The following is a 21,205-nucleotide window of genomic DNA, read 5'->3' on the forward strand; positions in this document are numbered from 1 at the left end:
AGATGCACTAGATAAGATATAAAGCACCCAGTTAAATTTGAATTTCAGATATAAACAAATGTTTTAAGTATAAATATATCCGAACTATTGCATGGGATATACCTATACTAAATGTTATTCATGTTTGTCTGAAATTCAAAGTTAACTGGGCAAACTGTATTTTTATCTGCTAAATCGGAGACGTCTGTGAGTAGCATGCTAAATCGGAGACGTCTGTGAGTAGCATGGACTGTGCCCATTCTGCAGCCAGAGACCAGAGGGAGCCCTGAGGGCTGGGACACCTTCTCCTTCTTGTCCCTGGTCCAGTACTGCCCTGTGGGGACCCAGGAGGCAGAGGAGCCAGGGCCATGGGGGGTGGTGGGGGCAGTGGAGTGGCTTGTCTGGGAGACGGGCAGGGGCAGAACGGGCTGATTCTGCAGGAACAGCTTGAGAAATGGACAGGACACTGAAGTGCAAAGGAAACCACTGTGCATTACAACAAATGGCATCAACTGGACACCCGTGTCAATCGGTGCTGTGAGTTTCAAGTAAGAATTTAGAAAAGCCTCACCTTTAGTGCCTGCTTCATCCTGGGGGCAGGGGTACCATGTCCAGCATGTCACCGCTTGAGCTAGGGCGACAGCCGAGGATGCTCGGGCCCAGGCAAGCATGGATCTGGAGTAAGGCGCTTGTCACTGGAGGCATCTCAGCTGGGCAGGGGTCCAGGCTTGTGCTGGCCCTGCTGCCTGCCCTGAAGGCCACTCCCTGCAGAGCCTGGCCTCCAGCCCCACACACGCCGAGGGAAGCACCTCTGGGCCTGGTTTCCAGGCAGCGGGGAGCTGGGCCCTGCTCCTTGGTGACGGTGGCAGGTCCAAGAGGTGTAAGGTGGGCTCAGAAGGGCTGGGGTGGGGGAGTGACTGAGGTGGATCGGCCACCTGCAGAAGCCCCAGGCCCCCGCCTTTGAGGTATGAACCCCCGGCAGTGGCTGGGAGGGATCCGGGCTCAGCCTTCACTCCTCTGGACATGCTCAACTGCTGGGTAACCAGCACCTCACCTCTGTCAGCCTTCACTCAGGTCACCGCTCCTGCCACTCACGCACCCGCTCAGGGTTTCCTGGCCACCCCCCAACCTCCGGGACAGGCACTTGCCAGGCATCGCAGGCACATTAAACATGACACCGTGGCCGCCCTCGGGAGCCCCAGTCTGGCCTGAACACCGCGAGGTGAGTGCTGTGGGGGAGGTATGTGGGGTCGGAGAGGCCCTGGAGCAGGCACCGCTGGCAGGAGGGCGCTGGCTAAGCATGGGCCAGGCAGGAGCATCCCAGCAGTGGGCACTGCAGGGCCAGGGCTGGGGCCTGGAGGGGACTTTGGCTGGTGGGTCTGTGGTCCAAAGGCACAGTGGGGCAGGACAGGCTGGAAGTGGGACGGAAGTGGGTCATGCCAACTTGAGGAGGCTTGACCCAGTGGGGTCTTCTGGATGGAAAGGGGTGTATGGAGGGGAGGGGGATGGTTGGAGAGGGAAAGAGGAGGCCACCTGAAAGGCAGGAGAAGGGACCGATGTGATATGAGGGGTCTTGTGGGCTCCAGCCAGCCTGAGGGGGAATGGGGTGCCTGGACACAGAGCAGAGTGGCTGGGTGGGGGTGGTGAGCTTGGGCAGGCACCCACAGGTCCTGATGGAGGTGATCATGCTGCCCACTGCCCCACGGCCCAGCCTGCCAAGCTGGAGGGCCCCCAAGGTAGCCTGAAACCCCCCCCCCCATTGCAGCCATGTGCCCCCAGGGTATGAGTCCACTCCTGGGGAGGTGTCTAGTTTCTACTTGCTGCTGACTGAACCAATGGGCCATTTGCCCTCCGCCCCCATCTTTGTCAAGAAAAAGCTTTGCCCTTAAAAAAAAAAAAAAGAAATAGCAAAAAGCAGAACCAAATTTTCCAAGGCCAGGAGGATTAAAAACAATCTGAACGCTCTGTTCAGTTTAATTAAATACTTTTAATGCCAATTTCCAAATTGTCCTGTGCTTCATCTCTCCAACATTCCTTTCTAGCGATGTGAATGTATTACTGCTTCATTGTTTCTAATGCTATTCTCCCGTCTCATACCAATCCATGATCTGTTCCTCATTTCCCGTCTGCAGGGTGAGCTGTCCCCTGCGCGGTGCAGTCTCCCTCTGGCTGAACAACTCAGGCCTGAGACGCATCGCCCTCAGCCTCATGGCTGAGCCTGCCACGCGGGCTGGGTGCCATCGGATGCCACACACACAGAGTCAGTGAGTATCAGTCCACAGAACTCAACGCCTTCAAGAACAAAGTTCTCAGTTGTGCTGGTTGGAGCCGGAGGTGGTGGGAGGTGGTCTCCTTCCAGGACCTTCAGGTGGATAATGCCCTTCCAGTGTCTGTGCAGCCTCACCGGTCTATAAATGGGCCATGGGACACCTGAAGGCTACAGGCTTTGTCAGCTTAGAGATGCTGTCTTTAAAAAATAACACCTATTTAAAAAAATCCATGCCCTGTCCCTTCCGCAGATGTCCAAAGGACAGAGTGCACAGAGCAGGGTGACAGTCTGTCACATTTAGAATTCCCTGCACCATGGGGCCCCGTGGGAACCCCTGCCCTGCCCTGCCCGCCCTCACCACCCCACTTCATGGCGGGGTCCCTGCAGGGCACCTCAGGCTATCTCTGGTTCTTCCTGCTCCTCAGCTCTCTCTTGCCTGCCACAGGGCCTTTGCACAGTCTGCTCTTGCTGCTGGGAAGAACGCCCTGCTTCTCTTCCAGCTGCTTTCTTGTCCTCAAATAGATCCTCTGCCCCCTATCTCAGCTCTGAATGGCACTTAACACAGCTTTTAACTATTTTCTTCCTCTAGCCACAAATTTGTTTGTGGCTGCCTCCCAGCTGGAATGAAGCTCCAAGGGACAAGGACAGGGCCTGTACTGGCCACCGCCACTGCCTCCCCAGTTCCACGCAGGGCCTGGCACACTGTCGACCTCCCACTAATTTTTGTCCAGCAAATCACTAACAGTTCCCCAGCTAGAACCAATCTTGAGCAACGTTTAATGAGATGGGCATTGTGAAAAGGATCAGGAGGTCCAGGTGACCCCTGCCCAGGATCCTGCTGAGGATTTCATGTCTACCCCACCCTTGCAAGCTTCCCTGCAGGGCTCCATCCTAGGCCCAGGGCTCTCCCAGTCCCTCTCTTAGGTGGCTGGATCACTAATTGCTCTTTGAGGGCCTTAATTACTGGTCATGGCCCTCCATCTCTAAGTAGTAGCATTAAGATAGAGTAAATGTTTTCCTTTTCTTGAGAAGTTCACATATACAAGAGGAGGTGCTGCTGAGCAGTGATGGGCAAGCGCAGGACACCGCCTGGGTCTTGCATGGGAGCTGCCATGGTCCTGCCTTCCTGTCTTCCTCACCCCAGGGCCCAGCGTTGGAGGAGGGCACAGGGCCTCCTGGGGCCTTCCCTTCTCCCCGAACAGCACGTCCATCCCATTCTGGATGCGCTCTTTGCAGAGCCACCGCGCAGGTGGTGAAGGCCGGGTTGGCAGTGACTTTGCCAGAGCCTGTCCAGGTCTGGGGGTCCTCACGTGGGCCCTCCCACCCACCCATCCACCCGAGCAATGGGTGAGGCCTGAGGCCCCAGGAGGGCCGGCCTGTGTGGACCAGCCGCCCCGCTCTTTATCCAGCGCTGAGAGTAGGCTTGGAAGGAGTGAGGTCACACCCGGAGCCAGCAGACTTGTGGTCGTGGGGAAGTGGAAAGCCCTGCAGATCCTCAGGGGCCAAGGGGCCGGGAGGGACCCCAGAGCACAGGAGGAGGTGCTCTATCCCTCGTCTCAGTGTGAGAGTGCGGGGCTACGGGAGGGTCTGGCCCCTTCCCCAGGGTCCCACAGGTCTCGGTCGGTCCAGGAGGGGGCTAGGCGAGGGACAAGTTCAAAGAAGCTGCCGTAGGTGCGCTTGTGTGCGCGCGCGCGTGTGTTGGGGGGATGCGGATGCATGAGAACCCAGAATCCCACCCACGGATACAGCAGCACATCACACGCGCGGTCACACCCAGGACACCCATGCGGAGGGGAAGGGGCACGCCGCCCGCGGTCAAGGCCTCAGCGCGCCGCCCAAGCCCGCCAGCCTCGCCCCCTCGCCGACCCCCGCCCGCGGCGCGGAGGGGCAGGGGGGTGAGCCCTGCTGCGGGGAGGGGGAAGGCCGGCCTCCGCAGCTCCGGCCGCCCCCGCAGTTGGGGGCGGGGAAGACGCCGGCGCCACTCCCCCGCCCCCGCCAAGCTTCTCCGCCAGCGCCCCCTGGCGCCCCGTTGGCTAGGAGTGGGAGGGTGGGGGCGCGGTGGGGGGCTCGGGCGGGCCCAGCTCCGCCCTCCCGGGTGGGGGGCGGGGCGCTCTCCGCGACGGGGGAGGGGCGGCTCGCGCGCGCGCCTCTGGGCGGAGCGGCCCCTCCCCGAGCCCCCCGCCCAACCCCGCCCCCCGCGCCGGCCCGGCCACGCCCCGCCCCCGCCCAACCCCCAGCTCACTCTGAAGTTTCCTGCGCCGAGTGCGGACAGGTTCCGGGCTCGTTCACCGCCCCGCCGCCCGGTTCGCGCCCCCCGCGCCCCGCGCCCCGCGCCCGTCCGCCCCGCGGACCCCTCTGCGCCGGGTCGCCTCCGCCGTCGCTGCCGGGTCAGCCGGAGCGGGAGCAGGAGCGGGATCCGGCGGGCCGGGGGCGCGGGCCGGGGGCGCGGGCCGGGGGCTGCGGCACTCCAGCCGGGGCCGAGTGCCGTGCCGGTCCGCGGTGACCGCGCCGCCCGGGCGATGCCCGCGGGGACGCCGCCGGCCGCCGGAGCGAGGTGAGACGCGGCGAGGACGCGCGCCCCACTGCGCGCCGGGACCCTCTTCAACTTGAGGCAGCCGGCGAGGGAGCCCCTGGGGCGCCTGCCCCCGCCCCGGCGGTGGGGGAGGGGCCGCCCAGCCCTCGCCGGAGGGAGGGGGCGGGCGAGGGCGGGGGGCGCATTTGTCTCTAATGAGAAAAGACAAAGACATCCCGGCGGCCGTGGCTGTTTCCTCGGACCCGCTCCACCCGAGGCGGGCGAGGGTGTTGTTCTCGGGACCCGGTTACCGGCTGTCCCCCGCAGGTGCTACCCGCCGCTACCATGACAGAGAGCGTGCAGGCGGCCGACGAGGTCCGAGTGCCGCTGGGCGCGCCAGCCCCGGGCCCTGCGGCGGGGGCGTCCCCGGCGAGCCCTGGGGCCCCGGGGCCAGAGGCGGAGCGGGGGTCGAGGCCCGGTGCGTCGCCCCCCCAGAGCCCGGCGGCCGAGCGCGGCGCGGAGCTGGGCGCCGACGAGGAGCAGCCCGTCCCGTACCCGGCACTGGCGGCCACCGTCTTTTTCTGCCTCGGGCAGACCACGCGGCCGCGCAGCTGGTGTCTCCGGCTGGTCTGTAACCCATATCCTTCCCGGGCCGTCGGGGGTGCGGGGATCCGGGGCATGGGGGTCTGGGGCGCGGGACCTCCTCCGCGTGTGCCTCCCACGCTCGGGCTCTCTGGCCTCAGCGCGGTCTGGGTGCGTTGGGGACGCAGGGCAGGGGCGCGAGAGCAGCGCTCCTCCGAGAGAGGCGGCCCCGGGCCGCGCTTTGCGGGGCGGCAGGGATGACTCTCTTGATACGAATGGGGTGTTCCCTCTTCACAGCCAGCTCGGGACGGAGAGGGTGGAAGAGAAGAGGCGAGGCCACCGCGGGCTTGGAGTGGAGAGGGATCGGCAGGGAGGGGTGGGCGGAACTCCGTGCGCCCCCATGGGTGCTCGTCAGGAAGGGAATTCTCTCGTCTGGGTTTACACAACGTCTAGCCTGAGGCAGGATCCTAGCGTGGAGGAGGAGGCCGGCGGGACCTCAATAAGAGAGCAAAGTTTTCATCCTGTTCCTTGCGCTTCGAAGAGCCTAGGAGACCCTAGGGGGCCGGGAAGCGGTGCGCTCTCGCTGGTCCTTTTCCGTGGAGAGAGGCAGTGACGTTGGTTGTGAACTCGCCTTTTCAGGCTGAACTCGGTGTTGGGGTTGATTTAAGTCATGCGCAGCTGGGGGGTGGGGGGCAGGGAGGCAGTTGGCACCACACTCGGCCACACTGGTGTCGCTTCTCTCCGTGCTTCCCTAGCCGGAAGGGGCTCCCCCTTTTTGCTCTTGGTGAGATGGACACAGACTTTCAGAGAAGGTTCCAGATCAGAGGTGGGTCGAGTAGGGGGCATTTCTGGGACGCAGGTAGCAGTCTGGTGGCCCCCAGCAGGTGGCCTTTGGGGACTGTCAGCAGGCCCTGTGTCCCAGCTGGTTCTCCCACTGGCCTGTGGAGCTCGTTGCCAGGTGGCTGGGCTGTGGGCGCCAGGCATTCCCTCCCCTTGGCCTGGAGGGATTGGATGACAGCACGGTGGGGGTGCTGAGGAGAGGAGGCTGACAGGGGCAAGACCTTGCACGTGAACTTCCCTTGTCTGGTGTGGAGGAGACAGGCAGAATGAGCGATGCGTGTATATATTTTTCCTATCGTGTGTGTCTAACTGTACAAACATCACACATGAAGAGGAATTTGTATCAGGAAAGTAATAAACCGTGTCTTTTTTTCTTTTCTGAAATTCAAACGTGGGCTGAGTCAGGTTAGCCCCCTGGTTGTGAAGGGAGTCGTTGTGGCCTGGGTAGAGGGTGATGGCCCCGGGGCCGCCACAGTGTGGCAGCAGGCTCCACTGCCTGCCTTTGTCCCGCAGCCCCTCGGTGGGCTTGGCAGCCCCCCCTCCCCCGGAGCAGCTGAGTTTGCAGGGTGGCTGTAGGCTAGTCTTCCCTCTAGAACCCTGGCCATTTCCAGGCCACCTCATTTTGGCAGGAAGGTGGCCTGGCTGGGTGAGGTGGTAGGGGATGGGGTGGGTGACCTAAGGCCCTGGGACCTGAGGCTGCCCTCTCTGCGTGTCTGTCTTTTCCAAGCATACGCAGAGACCAGATAGGGAGGGATCCCAGTGGGCCTGCACTTTCTCTTTCCTGACAGCCCCTGGTCTGGCTGCTCTGTCCGCTCTCGGCCCAGGGAGTCTTCCAGCCTGACCCTGTGTTCTGGATGTTCCTGGCGGGCTATGTCCTTCAGGACATCTAACAAGGTTGTTTGTGTTACTTAGTGCAGGGGTGGTGGGGGGATGCCACATGCATGTGGGGTGAGGCCCAGGGAGGGGGGATGGGACTGGCTGGGCCAGTGTCCCTGTCCCTGGGCTTCTCATGACTCCAGGAGCAGGAGGGTGCTTAGAGCAGGAGGAGAGCTCTCAGCCAGGGAAGAGCACCCCTTCTGACTGGCAGGGGTGTGGAGGAGCTCAGGTCCCAGGATCATTTTACCCTGGACTGGCCGTGGAAATGCTGCATCTGTTGAGTGGGGTGGGCTTGTCAGGCCCCCAGCGTGTGGGGACGGCTGCTGACCCACAGCAGATGCCAGGCCCTGGTGCTGGGGTGCCTTGGCCGCAGGGAGAGCCTAAAATAAGCCAGCCCGCCTGAACAGGTGGGGACTGGCCCCCTCGGGGAAGCCCGTGGGCCTCAGCAAGGCTTTCCAGAGCGCTTCAGATTCTTGGGAGTCGGGAGTGGTGGCCTTGAGAGAGGCAGGAGCTTAGAGGGCGGCCTGTGGTTTTCTAGGGACTGCCTGTTGTCTTTCCTGGGGCCGAGGGTGTGCGCCTTGGCCTTGGTCTCCTGCCCTGCAGGTGGATGTCGTGTTGGCGGCGCCCACCATCCTTTCCTGGAGGCTTTACTGCTGTGGAGGGTAAACTCAGAGAGGGAAATGGGATAATTGGGTTTGCTCTGGGAACCCACACTCCGTAAAGCAACTCCTCGCTCCCTGGACGCTGGCAGAGTCCCAGCTGGTCCGCTGAGCCCAGCCCTGAACAGGGATGAGATAGGCAGCTGGAACACAGGAAGAGGCCTTACTTAAGTCTCGGACTTTCCGGAACCCCTGCGTGGACGGCCCCACACACAAATGAACACATGTGTTCTGTCTTTGCCTTAAGGGATACCCGATCCACTGTAGAGGAGCTTCCAAGGACAGCACCTATCAATAATGATTTAGTTTGCTTTTTGAAAACATAATTGTGTTAGAACTTTTGGGGCGAGTGCTGTTTCTCCTACACAGGTTTATTTATAGAGGAAGGTGGGTGGGATCTATGTGTTGTAGCCCGAGAGGCTGGGTTGTGTTCTGCCCGGGCTCCCCTGGGGTTCCTGACTTGGCGCTGCCTGTGATGCAGCTGCCATGTCCCAGCACCCAGGCCAGGAGGGGCCTCCCAGGGGTGCCGGCTGGGAAGGGGGCCCTGCCGCGGTTGCCACGTGAGCCACAGGGGCTGGCTGTGGCCCCGTTGGGATGCGTAGGGACTAGGAGGTGGCCAAGGAGGCACTTTGGGGCTTGGGGATGGTGGACACCTCCAGGAGGTGTGTCCCAGGGAATGGGCACCGAATGCCCTGAGCATAGGGTTCAGAGAAGACAAAGGACATGACAAGGTCACACGGCTGCTGGAGGACAGAGCTGGATGAGCCTGGCCCGATGCTGGAGTTTGAGTATCTGGCTGGGCCCTACCCGGCAGGGAGGTGAGACTGATGCATCCAGGTCCTTGAAGGCATTTTGTAAAAATCAATGCCCCAAACTGTCATGCCGCTCGCTCTGTGGTTGCTGCCTGCACCTGGGCTCCTGGCGGGCATGGGTGCCTCAGCGAGGACACACAGGGCATTGATGTGGAAAAGGGTGGGCCACCATCTGCCCTCACCTGCCCCCCACAGCCTCCTCTGGCTCCACAGACTGGACATGAGCAGACGGTCTTGTGTCCTTCTCAGCCTCCTGACCCTGTGGCCATGACCCCTGAGCACTGTGTGGGCACAGGCCCGGGGGCACTCCCTCCTCTGAGCCCACACCCCCCCCCCCCAATACCTGTTCCTGGACCCCTCACCTTGACGCTAGTGTGTGTTTGTTTCTCTGGACCTGGAGTTCCCGGGCCGCGGTCCCCAGACTGGGAGCCTTGCGGCCCTAGGCCGGCCGGGCTCACGTGTCTGAAGGGGCTCTGGGCTCCCCAGGGCTCTGGGATGATTGAGGCCGCCCCAACTTCCTCTGACTGGAAAGGAAAGGGGTTGCAGTACGTGTGTCTGTGTGTCCATGTGTCTCTGGATCTGCCCCCGCCCCACGCTCCGAGGGCCTATGTCGTGCCCTGGGGTGGGGAGGGGAGTGGAAGTAGAGACACCCCCAGCAGTGGAGATAGGAGTCCATAGTAGGGGAGCTTCCTGGGGAGGTACATTTTCCTGACAACTGGGGAGGGCAACAGTGGAGTGGCAGATCTCTGAGCACCTGCAGGAGGTGGGGTGGGGGGAGCCCCGTCCCTGGGGTGGCTGCTTCTGTGGTCCCTGGACATGGGCCTGAGCTCCCATTGGACCCTGAGTTTGGAGCAGGGCTGTGATGTGTCATCCTCTTGGCTTATGTGTTCAGGAGGGCTTCCTGGAGGAGGTGAGGCTGGGTTGGGCTGTTTGGGTGGATATGAGAAGTAACAGGAAGGCCTTGGGGCAGGAGGGTGTAGAAGGGGGAATTCGTGTGAGCTGGGAATTGTCTGCCCGGGAGGGCCCTGGCTGTGTCCATGTCACGTTCAGTGTCATTAGACTGCCCAGGAAGCGTCCTGGCTGAGCCCCCTGCACCTCCTCCCCAGCGGCCTGGACTTCTAGCCATTCCCCACCAGGTACCCACAGAGCCCTGATCTGGGCAGACAGTTGGTGTCCCTCCAGCTTACTGGTGGCCTGATTAGTAGGCAGAGGCCAGTAAGTGCTGATTAAGTGCCCTGTGTGTGTGGCACGGTGAGGCCGAGTGTGGCCCCCACCCCCACATCTGCTGCCCAGCTGGACCCTGGGAATGTTGTGGGGGTGGGGAGAGCGGAGCAGAGCGGGGTGGGGGCTCCTGCAAACACTCGCTGTGGGGTGGCCTCGCTATACAAGCCTCTCCTGTCCTGAGATCTGTGCTGGGCCCACCAGGTTCTCCCAGCAGGCCCACGCTGGGACTCGGCCAGCTTCCACCGTGTGCCCGGCAAGGCTATCCTGATTGTGGTGGGGGTACTTGGGTGGGTGGGTTGGGTGGGCCACATGGAGGCTGTTGGGGGCTGGGAGTCAGGGAGACTCTGCTTGATGGACACAGGGATCTGTGGAGGGAGGAGAGCTGGAGGCGGGTGGACGTGGAGCAGGGGTGTCCCAGGCAGAGGAATGGCACATGCAAAGGCCCTGAGGTGGCTAGAATGTGTCCCTGCAGCTGGAGCAGGTGGGGGGTGTGTGTGAGGTGAGGGGGAGGAAGGGTAGGGTGGGTCGTGGGGAGGGAGACCAGGAAAGGCCTGTGAGCATGGTGGGCAGGTGATGGGCTGGCCTGGAGGCTCAGGGAGTGGGTCTGCCTCCACCTGGGGTTGGGGCTCGTGAGGGAGGGGCTGTGTTGGGACCAGGTTTGGGGAGAAGTGAGGAGAGGGCAGGTGGAGGGCACCTCAGGGGCAGAGGCCTGAGGTGAGGACATGGCCAGTGCCACCCCTTCAAAGGAAGCTCGTGGATGCAGTGGGTGTCACATTCTGACCACCCAAACTCTGTCCTGACTGCGGGAGGCTGCGGGCACCCTCCCTGGCACAGTGGAGCGCTCAGAGGTGGTCTGGGTGCTCCCCGCGCCTTCCAGCGGCAGACAGGCAGAGGCAGCTGCTCCCTCCTGGTTCCAGGGTCAGGATGTGAAGGAATGTGGGGGATGGGCCAGCCTTTCAAACATTGGAGGGATGAGTCCAAGCAGCCCGTCTCTGGCTGCAGAGTCTAGACATTGGCCCCAGCAGTCAAGGTCGGGCGGGAAACACGTTACCTTCTTTTATATGAGTGTTGCACATGCGTCCCCGCCTCCGCCCGCACAGAGACCGCCTGGGAAGGGGTGGCAGCTGTTGCGGCTGAGTTAGGAATATTTTCTTTTCTCTCCTTCTTGCAAGTGGGTATTTAACTCAGTGACACAAAAGACCAGTTGCTTTCTCCTCCCCTCAACGGTTAGCTTTGACAGAACTGGGAACACCTCTGAGTCACGTGGGCCTCAGGCGCCCATCCTGGCAGCCGCAGGAGTGATTTAGGGCCCGGCTCCCCGGGGGGGAGATGGGGGAGCGCCTGGGGAGGACCGGTCTTGGAGAGAAGCAGCCCAGCCCTTGCAAGTTGGCAGCGAGTTCGGGCACCGTCCCCAGAGCCAGAGCTTTGCGCCCGCCGCGGATGACAGATGGGGGCTGCTTGGCTGCGTTGTCTTCACATAGTGAGTAGCGGCTCGTTGTCATTTTGTTAAGGAGGGCCCCACCAAACACCCAACACACACACACACACACACACACACACACTCTCTCTCTCCTCCAGGGGAGGCAAGGCTGTGCTACTCCGTTTGGCCCAGCAGACATGTGGGAGGACCCCAGTGTCCCCAGCTTCTGGGATGCTTTTGCCTCTGCTGCTGGGAGGAGCAGGGTGTCGGCAGTGCTGGCAGAGCCCTGAGCTCTGATTAGTGTGGACAGTTGATGGATGTGCTCAATTAGAGCATGCGGTGGGGACGTTGCCATCTCTGTGGACGTTGCCATCAGGGGGCATCGTGGTGTGAGCATCCTGCCTCTCCATGACCCTGAGCAGCTCTTGGATGCGTGCAGACTTCAGGGGTTTCGGGAGTACCCCTCTTCCTAAGTGGGATGCTGACAAGAACCAAGGCCATGTCCCAGAGCAGCCCCCACCTCAGTCTCACCCATAGCTTCTCTCTTTGCCAAAGTTGGGCGCAGATCTGGCAGAGAGGACCCAGAACCCCCTCCACAGGGGCTGCCTGGGTGAAACTGGCCCCCTGCCCCCACTGTGTCTCAACCAGTGCAGGTGTGTCCCCAGCCGTGTCTGGGGTCAGCTCTCCATCCTGCATGGGGCCCCGGCCAGGCCTCAGCCTCGGCGTCCAGCACAGTTGCCTGAATCTCTCAGGCACGTAGGGAGCTGATGTTAGTGAGATGCTCGCGTCTGGGCGAGGTGGGCCAGGCAGGCGGTGATGCTCAGGGCTGGCGTGCAGGCTGGCAGTGCAGGGAGGAGGCCAACAGCCCCCTGACCTGCTTGAACCTGGGGAACAGGCCAGTCTTCTTGGGTGGGCACAGGCCGCATCCACTGCCTGGAACTGGGCAAAGCCCGACCTGGCACTGGTGCCAAGAGACCTGGCAGGCGGCGGCCGGCCTACTTGGTCACACTGTCCTCTCCCTGTTCTGGGCTCTGCCAGTGCCCCTGTGCAGCTGGCCTCCAGGTGAGGTCAGGGCACTGGTGCAGCGGGGACAGTGCCCCTTTTCTGGGCTGCAGTGGCCTCTCTGCTCCCCACCTGCACTTGGCGGAGCCCCCGGCTGGGAGTGGTCATGTTTCGGGCCCTCGCTGGCCTGAGGACTGTGGTGGGGGCACCCTGACGCCTCTTCAGGGAGCAAGGCCCCTGACGTCAGTGACCACCCTCCCCCCGCCGGGAGGTTAGGCCGGGACCTTTGGGATTACTGGGGTCTCCTGGTCACAGGAAGAGGGTCTTGTGGCCCCTCCCTCAGCCTGGGTGGTGGCCCGTCACGTGCCTTGGTTTCTCCCTCATGTCACCTCTTTCTTTTCATCACTGACAGAGCAGGGTTTGCTGGGCACCCTGGTTTGAGGGGTGAAGGGCCTAGTCCAGTTTAGCCGGGCTGGTGAGAGGGTCTTGCAGCAGAGGCTCCGGAGGCCTGACAGGGACACAGCCCCCTCCCCAGGTCTGAGAGTGGCCCAGGGTCCCCCAGCCCCAGCCCACACAGAGAGTGTGCAGAGTCAGATGCATTAATGGAGGGAGGGAGAGGCTGGGGGATTTTCCAGAAGGTGGTAGAGCTTCTGAGGTGGGCTGAATTTGTGTCCCTGAAGCCTGATGCAGCAAAGCAGCGGTGGGCTCTGGGCCCTGTCAGGGTGTCAGAGGCTGGGGTCCCATTGTACCTAAGTGCTGGGGCCACTAGGGCCACCACCCCAAAGCTGAGGGGCCTTGGTGGACGGAGTTGCCTCCTGGACCTTGGTTTTCTGATTTGAGGGGCAGGCCTGTGCCCCTCGATGCCTCTAATTGTGGTTGTTTGTGGGCAGTCAGTGCCAGCTGGGCACCCCCATCCACACCTGCCCAGGGAGAGGTCAGGCAGCTGGGGACCATCTGCTGGACCGTGGCCTGAGCGCCTCTCTCTCCTATGGGAGGAGGATGCCCAAGGAGCTGGGCTGGTGGGCCTGGGCTCCTTGGGGGAGGGGCTTTCGTGGACTCCTCTGGGCCTCCTCTGGCCACCGACGGCTTTTGGGCAGTGCCTATGGACGGAGCTTCCCCCTCAGGTTCTCAGGTGCCAGGCCCGGGTCTCCCACTTGGCGCCTGTAGGGTGACCTCTGAGCCCCAGCTGGGCACCCCTGGAGGTCTGGGGCCAGACGCTGCCTGTCTTGGCCTTGATCTCAGTGGTTCCTGTGACCATAAGGAGGTTCCCACCTGTCAGTGGGTCAGGACACCCACGTCCCCTGAGCCCCGTGTGGAGTGGCCCAGGCCTCTGGAGCTGTGTGCACACCCCGGGCTCTGCCCTCGGTGCTGGCCCGGGGGTGGGGTGGGATCAGGTCCTTTCTGGCCTTGGGGAGCCCCTGAAGGGGACGGAGAAAAACAGACGTGAGGGTGGCAGCATTGGGGCCCCCTGCCCTATGCTGGGGGCATCATTGCAGGCCCCAGGAGAGCAGCCAGGGCAGTGGGCATGGGGGGCCGGGAGCAGCCGGAGCAGGCAGGGTGGGCATTTAAGGTGGACAGAGTGTCAGGGATGGGGGTGCAGCATCCAGGGTGTGGCTGTGCATGTGCCCATCGTCCTCACAAACTGGCACATGTAGGCTAGTGCACTGGCTGGAGTATGCCCAATTCGTGTCCACCCAAACCTCAGAATGTGGCCTCACGTGGAGGTGGGGTCTTTGCAGCTGCAGTCAAGTTAGTATGAGGTCAGATTGGGCTGCGGTGGCTCTCAAGCTGATGACGGTTTCCTCCTAAGAGGAGCTGACACGGACGCAAGGAGAAGCCGCGTGAAGGAGGAGGTGGATGCTGGGTGAGGTAGCCACACGCCCAGGAAGCCCAGGGCTCCTGAAGCCACCAGAGGCCGGGAGAGGCCTGGATGGATTCCCCCTCTCAGCCCACAGAAGGATCAGCCTGCTGATACCCTCATCTCGGACTCCTGGCCTCTGGACCGTGACAGGAAGAATTCCTGTAGTGTAAGGTCCCCCGGTCTGTGGTGCTTTGTTTCGGGGGCACCTCCCTAGCTCACACACCTGGGCTGCACACCCGGGCTTGCTCCCTGCTGTACCCCCAGAGGAAGAGGCAGGAGATGGGGACAGGCTGGTGGGATAAACCATGTCAGCCATCCCGGGTCTGCCTCTCCACGAGGAAAAGGGCCTCCTGAGGAGAGGGAAAACCAACCGTGAAATTGGTCATTTGGTCAGACCTCCAGCGGTGTGTCTCTGGGGTTCCTGAGGGGTTGCCCTGCTGCAGGGTTTCCCTGAGGAGGTGTCCATTCACGATGTGGGCCTTCAGGTCTTTTCTGCCGGATGGAGGCTGACATCCTGTCCCTGCAGGAGTCTGGGACCCTCACTCAGCCAATAACCCTATGCTGTTGGGGGCTTTTGGGGGCTTCCCTGCTGCTCCTGGGGGTAGTTCGAGTGCAGCAGCCATAGAGGGAGTCCCTGGTGTCCAGCCTCACCTGGCTCTGATCTGAGACCCTCGGCTGGGCCCAGGGCATCCTGCAGGGTGCAGCAGGGATGGACAGCAGGCGATGGGCCAGATTCCCAGCTGGGTACCCGCTCTGGCCTATTCAAGGCTCTGGGGCTGTGCTTGGCTGCGGAGGTGGTGGGGGTGGGGAGGCAGTGGACACGCAGACAGATGAGACCCAGGCCTTGCTAGGGCTGAGGCCGACTACGGCGGGCCTGGGGGATGGTCTGCCAGGACTGGGGCATGCAGGCTGAGGCGGGTGGGTGTGAGCAGTGGGGGTGGACCCGGGGGTGCCTGTCTGAAGGGTGGTGGGGGTCAGGGACGTGGCGTAGAGGCAAGGAGCCAGGTGTGGGGGGCAGCTGATGTGGACAGAGTTTCGGGGCCTAGGAGCGCCTCGGGTGCTCTCCTGAGAAGGGGGAAGCCGGGAGGGTCCACGGAGCCTCTGACCTGTGCCCACTGCTTTCTGAAGCCTTGGCCCCGCCTGCCACAGGGCCAGGAGCGAGCCTGCGGGAAAGTACAAGGGTGGCGATGGCCTCTCCCAGCCAGGTGCGTGCCATGTAGCTCAACCCGTGCGTCCCTTTGTCTTTCAAGTAGCCGCCAGGCGGCCGCAGTTTGATGAGTCAGCCTGCATTAGCGCCTCGTCGAGATGGACGAGGACATGTCCTGGGTCCTGCTGGCAGGGCAGCCTCCCGGCTCTGGCCGCGGAACGGGCCTGCTGCGTCCCCGTGACCGGCTGCATTGGCCAGCGTGCGCTGTGCCTCGGGCATGACGGGCTCGGTGCTCCGGGTCTGTGGGAGCACCCTCCAGGCGCTGGTCTCAGGGTCATGTGGTTCGGTGGGGGTTCCAGGACGTGAAGGATGCCCCACACAGGGGTGCAGACCGTGGAGGGGGCAGGGGGGGCAGGGTGGGCCCCCGGGGGGGCGGGAGACATGAGAGCTAGCAGCAGGTGGGCGGGCCATCTGGGGTGGGACTGAGGGGAAGGAGGCTGGCCAGATGTGGAGACACGGGGTTCCTGGGAAGGACCCCGCCTAGCCCCCCATTCGCAGAGCGCAGTACTGTGAGTGCTTGGAGGCAGGGGCAGCGGGTGGGCACCATTGTCCTGAGGAATGTTCTAGAAGCTAGAAGCAGTGTTAGGATCGGCCATCCAGTGGACCTGGGCAAAGCACACGAAGCACATCCCTGGGCCGCGGGTTTACGTTTTAGAAGCCGGGCTTCCTGGCATTCTTTCCTTGCTGTTCCAGAGCCATTAAAAAACCTGCCATTGAAATCTGGGTCGCTGGAACAGGACGGGAGGGCAGAACCAGCTCAGGGACCTGCGGGCAGAAGCAGGTGCCCTCGGGGAAGTGGGTCTGGCCTCAACCTCCCCTCCCCTGCTCCGTTCAGCGCTAGTCACAGTCCAGCAGACTCTTGGGCATCGGTGTTGGGGAGGGGTCGCCTGGGCACCGGGGCAGAGAGAAGGGGTGTGTCTGGGATAGCTGGGCTCCTCCTGAGAGTATTCTCGCCACCCCCAGCCTGGCTCCAGGACCCGGGGGCGTCTGCACCGCACCCTGCCTCCTGGGGTTTCTCTTCCTTCCTGAGGTTCGGAGCTTGACCTGCCCCTTCCTCGGTGTGGCTCCCAAGTGAGTGACTGGCCACGTTTTTGCTTCCCTCACCCTCGTCGGGTGTGAGGGGCCCAGAACAAGCCTTGGGGCCCCTCGTCACCCATTGTCACCTTCCTATGCTGCGACCACTCCTCGGCCGTCCTGCAGATGCCACCAGGCCATGTGTCCCATCCCCCGATTCAAACCGAGCAACCTGGACTGAGTGATAGGGATTCCCTGCATTCGTGTGTTTTCTCACTCAGGTGTCACCAGGACTCGGGGTGGGCAGGCCATTCAGTGTGGCCAGGATGGGGTGGCCAGGTCCTTCCCAGGATGTCCCTCGCCCTGGAAGGCCATGCTGGGCTCTGGGTCACGTTTCTGCATGCAGCAGATGGAAGGGGCCTTTGGGTCAGGCACCTGCTCACCTCTGACCTTGGGGCAGAGGAACAGTGGTGAAGAGGCTCACCGCACTTGCCGTGGGGGGCCCTTTACTCTGTCTCAGCCCTGGGCGGGGGAACTTCAGCACGTGAGTTCTGTCTACGGATGAGGAAACTAAGGGTCAGAGTGGATCCCTGCATGGCCCCCAGGATTCGGAGCTCAAGGCAGGCTGACGCAGGCGCCTGCTTTCTTTTAGTTTTGTTGAGATGTACACACATAAAGTGCTTCGTTCAGTGGTCTTTGTTATAGTCAGAGTTGTGCAACTATCACTACAGTCAATTTGGGAACTTTTTCATCACCGCAAAAGGAGACCCCGTCCCCATCAGCAGTCAACCCCCTCCCTCAGCCCCTGGCACCCACTGGCCTGCATTCTGTCTCTGGATGTGACTGCTCTAGATGTTTCACAGAAATGGAATCTCATATAAGTGACCTTGTGTGTCTGGCGTCCTTCACTGAGTGTGTGTCCTCAGGACTCATCCAGGCTGTAGTGCGATGATGCATCACTTCTTTTAGGGCTGATGCGGTGGGACGTTGTGTTCCTATTCACCCGTCGGTGGATGTGGCTCTTTGCACCTTTCAGCTGCTGTGAGTGGGGCTGCTGTGAGCAGTCGTGTCCAAGTTCTGTTGGGCATGTACCCAGGAGCGGAATTGCCCGGTTATGCAGAACCGCATCAGATTGCTTGAGATGCCAAAGCATTTTCTGAAACATTGCCTACTTCCTACCCCTTTGCGCCCTGGACTTGGGTCTCTGAACCAGTGGGTCTGCAGCAACCTTCGCGGTAGTCCCCAAGAAGGCAGCCTTTGGGCACCGGACACCACACCCAGCCCGTGTCTGAGCCCACAAGTGAGCAGGACTCCCCCGCCTGACCTCCTGAAGATGCTCCTGGGGTGTCCCCCTGGGAGGCGGGCAGAAGAGGGGTCTTGGTGGCCTCCTGGGTTAAGCAGCCTTTCTGATCTGGATCTCCCTTCGATGGACCTTCCAGGCAGGGCCATCGGAACCACGTGGCCTGCCAGTCACTGCACATCCTGGCGCACAGGCGGGCACACGGGTGGGGTGGCGCCAAGCCCTGGGCCGGGTGGTGCCAGGCTGTGGGTGGGAGTAGCTGGTGTGTGTTTGCCCGGCATCGTCCCTCCAACAGCCCTCTGGAGAATTTCAACACCCACACCAGGAATAAAAAAAAATTATTAATGAGCTTGGCGCGGTTGCCATGGGAACCTGTTGCTAATGAATCTCTGGGGTTTCCTTTTACCTCTGCAGAGCAGCTCGAGGCCCAAGCCGCGCTCCCAAAGACGACATGTTTCCGACTAATCAGGTTGCCGTGGCAACGCCTGTCACTAATCCCCAGCTGGGCTCCTGGTTTACTGGCTTGGCCTGAGTTACATAAAGCGATTTAGCACATTGAGGGCTGCTCCAGGATTAGAGACCCCTTGGCCCACCCACCCAGCGCCTTGGACACCAGTCTGCAGGGTGTCCCTGCTGCCCACCGTCCTACCTCCTAACAAGGGCCATCCCTAGGGTTCCCCAGACTCAGAATTCTAATGGAGGCGCCAGAGCCCGTGGTGTTTGGCGTTTTGTTAGAAGCCATGGAGGGTCGGATCTTTGCTTGGTCCAGCATGTGTGCGGTGCCCGGGGGCTGGCACCAGTAGGTGCTCATTGAATGCCAGGGAGACCAGCGGGTGGAGTGCTCATGGCTGGGAGCTGCGTCATTCCCAGGCAGCCTGGGGCCCCAGGGCCAGTACCCATGCCTCTGTCTGCCCCAGGCCTGGTGAAGGGAGGACATTCTAGCAGGAGCATGGGCTCCTGTACCCGAGCGATGGACCAGAAGCCTGGGGTGTGTGGTGGGAGGTGAAGGTGGAGTCCACCCTGTCATGTGATGGGAAGGATCCCTCGGTGACCGTCCACACCCTCAGCCCACTCAGTCCACATGGTCTGATCTGCTCGGATGCCAGCCTGATGCCCAGGACTGCACGCAGTGGGTGTCTGCAGTGGGCATCAAAGACCTTCCTGTTTTGTTTCTCCTGCTCGAGTATTTGAGGCACTACTGTGTGGCAGGTGCTGGCGCGGGGATGGGAAGTGCATGGATCCCACTCTCAGTGGTCCTTCTGTCTCCCTGGGGGCCCGGATCTAGGACAGGGTCAGCCATGCTGGGATGTACTGTGGACGCCCCCACCGACCTGGGTGGGGAGGCTATTGGACTTGGGGTTTGGGGTCTCTCTCCCGTGGCTGTTGGGCACCTTGCAACTGCCCAAGTGAGTGCTGGCTAGGAGGCAGGTGGCCCTTTCCCTGGTCACCCCCTATAGCTGCAGGTGGGGAGGGCTTCCCGGAGGAGGTGGTCTCCACAGAGCCCTGATAGCAGTGGGGTAACAACAGGGTCCCAGTCAGGGTGATGCCCAGCATGTCTGTGGACCCCGATTACCCTGAGAGCCCCTCCGACGCCAGCTCAGGGGTCTGCTGGGGGCACCAAAGCCCGTGAACTGCTGAGCACACCCTCCCTCACACCCTTAGTCTGGAGCTGCCTTGTTCCAGGGCGTTTGGGACACCCTGAGCCGTGCCTTCTGAATTAGCCTGCTCAGGTGGCCATGCGGCTTAAACCACACAAACATGTTTCTGGACGTTGAGAGCAGGGCGTGGGCAGGGCTGGTTCCTCCTGAGGCCTGTCTCCTTGGCCTGTAGCTGTCTTCTCCCTGTATCCTCACATGGTGACCTTGTGTGCGTGTCGGTCCTGATCTTTTCTTACAAGGACATGGTCTGGATTAGGGTCCAACCCAGTGACCTCTTTTTTTTTTTTTTCTTTTTTTTAAGAAATTTATTTTATTTTTGGCTGCGTTGGGCCTTCGTTGCTGCGCACGGGCTTTCTCTAGTTGCGGCAAGCGGGCTTCTAACTGCAGTGGTTTCTCTCATTGTGGAGCATGGGCTCTAAGCACACGGGCTTCAGTAGCTGTGGCACGCAGGCTTAGTAGCTGTGGCTCGCAGGCTCTAGAGTGCAGGCTCAGTAGTTGTGGTGCACAGGCTTAGTTGCTCCGCGGCATGTGGGATCTTCCTGGACCAGGGCTCGAACCTGTGTCACCTGCATTGGCAGGCGGATTCTTAACCACTGCGTCACCAGAGAAGTCCCCATTGACCTCGTTTTACTTTATCTCTCTAAAGACCCCTGCTCCAAATACAGCCACATTCTGAGGTCCTGTGGGCTAGGCTTCAACATAGGAATTTCCAGGGGAGGCCACTCTGCCCATAGCACCTCCGCAGAGGCCCCCAGGCACTGGCTGGGCCCTCCCTTCATCTCTAGGGTTCTCTGGTCTTTCTGAGACCCAGGCAGCCCCCCTGGGGCACGAGGCAGAGCTCTTTCAGAGGGGAGCTTCCCCCACACCCTGCCGACAAGTGGTTCCCAACCCTCGTGGGTGCCTCCAGCCACAACCCCTTGGTTAGCCCTCTGCTGCTAGCCTTGGGGCCCCTGGCAGCACCCCACTCTGAAGCACCTGGCCGGTGAGGGTCTGAACCACAGACCTGAAACAAGGCCCACGGAGCTGTGCTTGTCCTGTGCCACAGCCCCATGGGGCCCTGGTGGAGGGGAGGCAGGAGCCACGGGACATTTGTTCTGAGAGGAGAGGAGGCTGGGGTCCCTCCCTGAGAACAGGGCTACAGCCTCATGGGGTCCTGGGTGGTGGGGTGGGGTCTGGAAATTGTTCCAGTTCCTCCGGTGAGCGGCGGCAGGTGGACGGATGGACAGGCGGAGGGTGAGACCCCGAAGCTTGAGTGGTGTCTTGTGCTCACTGCCAGGCCATCTCACACACAGGGTGTCCCCTCCCTGGGCTGACACCACAGGCCGAGGGTCAGCTGTTGGATTGGAGGGTTGTCCCCTGGAGTTTGTAGCCACCCTGGGCTTGTCACACAGCAGCCCCCTCCTGACCACGTGCTCCTGCTCTGCTCTCCAGAGTCCCCGAGCCAGACAGGTTAATGCCTGGAGTGACCGCAGCCCCGCACGGAGCCATCCACACCTCATTCGTTACCCAGCAGTGCCCAGGGTGTGCGGGGCCCCCATTCCTCTGTGTGGCCGCCGAGGTCTTAGTCCAACTGCTCCGGCAATGTCAGGTTTCCTTCTGGAAGGAATGCATCTCACCTGTTGGTGGAAGTGCTGACCAGAGGCAAGAGGGCTGGGCGGCCGTGCCTCCCTCATGGCCGGGGCGTCCAAGCAGAGACATTGGGTGAACAGCCTGTGGAGGGATGTCTCCAGGGGGCTCTGCAGGCCCTCCCAGCCCAAGGCGGGACAGGGCAGAGGCAGGCTGGATAGTGTTTGGGGTCAGATGCCCAGTGTCCACTCTGGCCATCTGGGTTCTGCGGGTCAGCCCCCCAGGCCGTCTGTCACTCTCACAGTAGCTATGCCCTGAGGTGTGGCCGAGCTCATGTCTGCTGGCCCTTTGTGGCTGGGTGGAGGGGGGGGCCACGGGCCCGAGGTGCCCCCATGACTGGCCAGTGACTTCCTCTGCGTGCTGC

The 21,205-nt window shown here is 61.9% G+C and overlaps 1 protein-coding gene across 2 annotated transcripts in view; it reads left to right on the forward strand.

The window, feature by feature from the left end:
* Window positions 1-5,105: 5,105 nt before the first annotated feature.
* The window catches only part of CACNA1H (calcium voltage-gated channel subunit alpha1 H), a 62,877-nt gene continuing 46,777 nt past the window's right edge, over window positions 5,106-21,205 (forward strand). For both annotated transcript variants that reach the window (XM_060031434.1, XM_060031435.1), the window contains exon 1: window positions 5,106-5,398. In XM_060031434.1, the coding sequence (XP_059887417.1) occupies window positions 5,106-5,398 (293 nt within the window). The remainder of the gene's footprint in view (window positions 5,399-21,205) is intronic.

The sequence above is a fragment of the Delphinus delphis genome, chromosome 15 (genome assembly GCF_949987515.2).
Source record: "Delphinus delphis chromosome 15, mDelDel1.2, whole genome shotgun sequence".
NCBI classification, from domain to species: domain Eukaryota; kingdom Metazoa; phylum Chordata; class Mammalia; order Artiodactyla; family Delphinidae; genus Delphinus; species Delphinus delphis.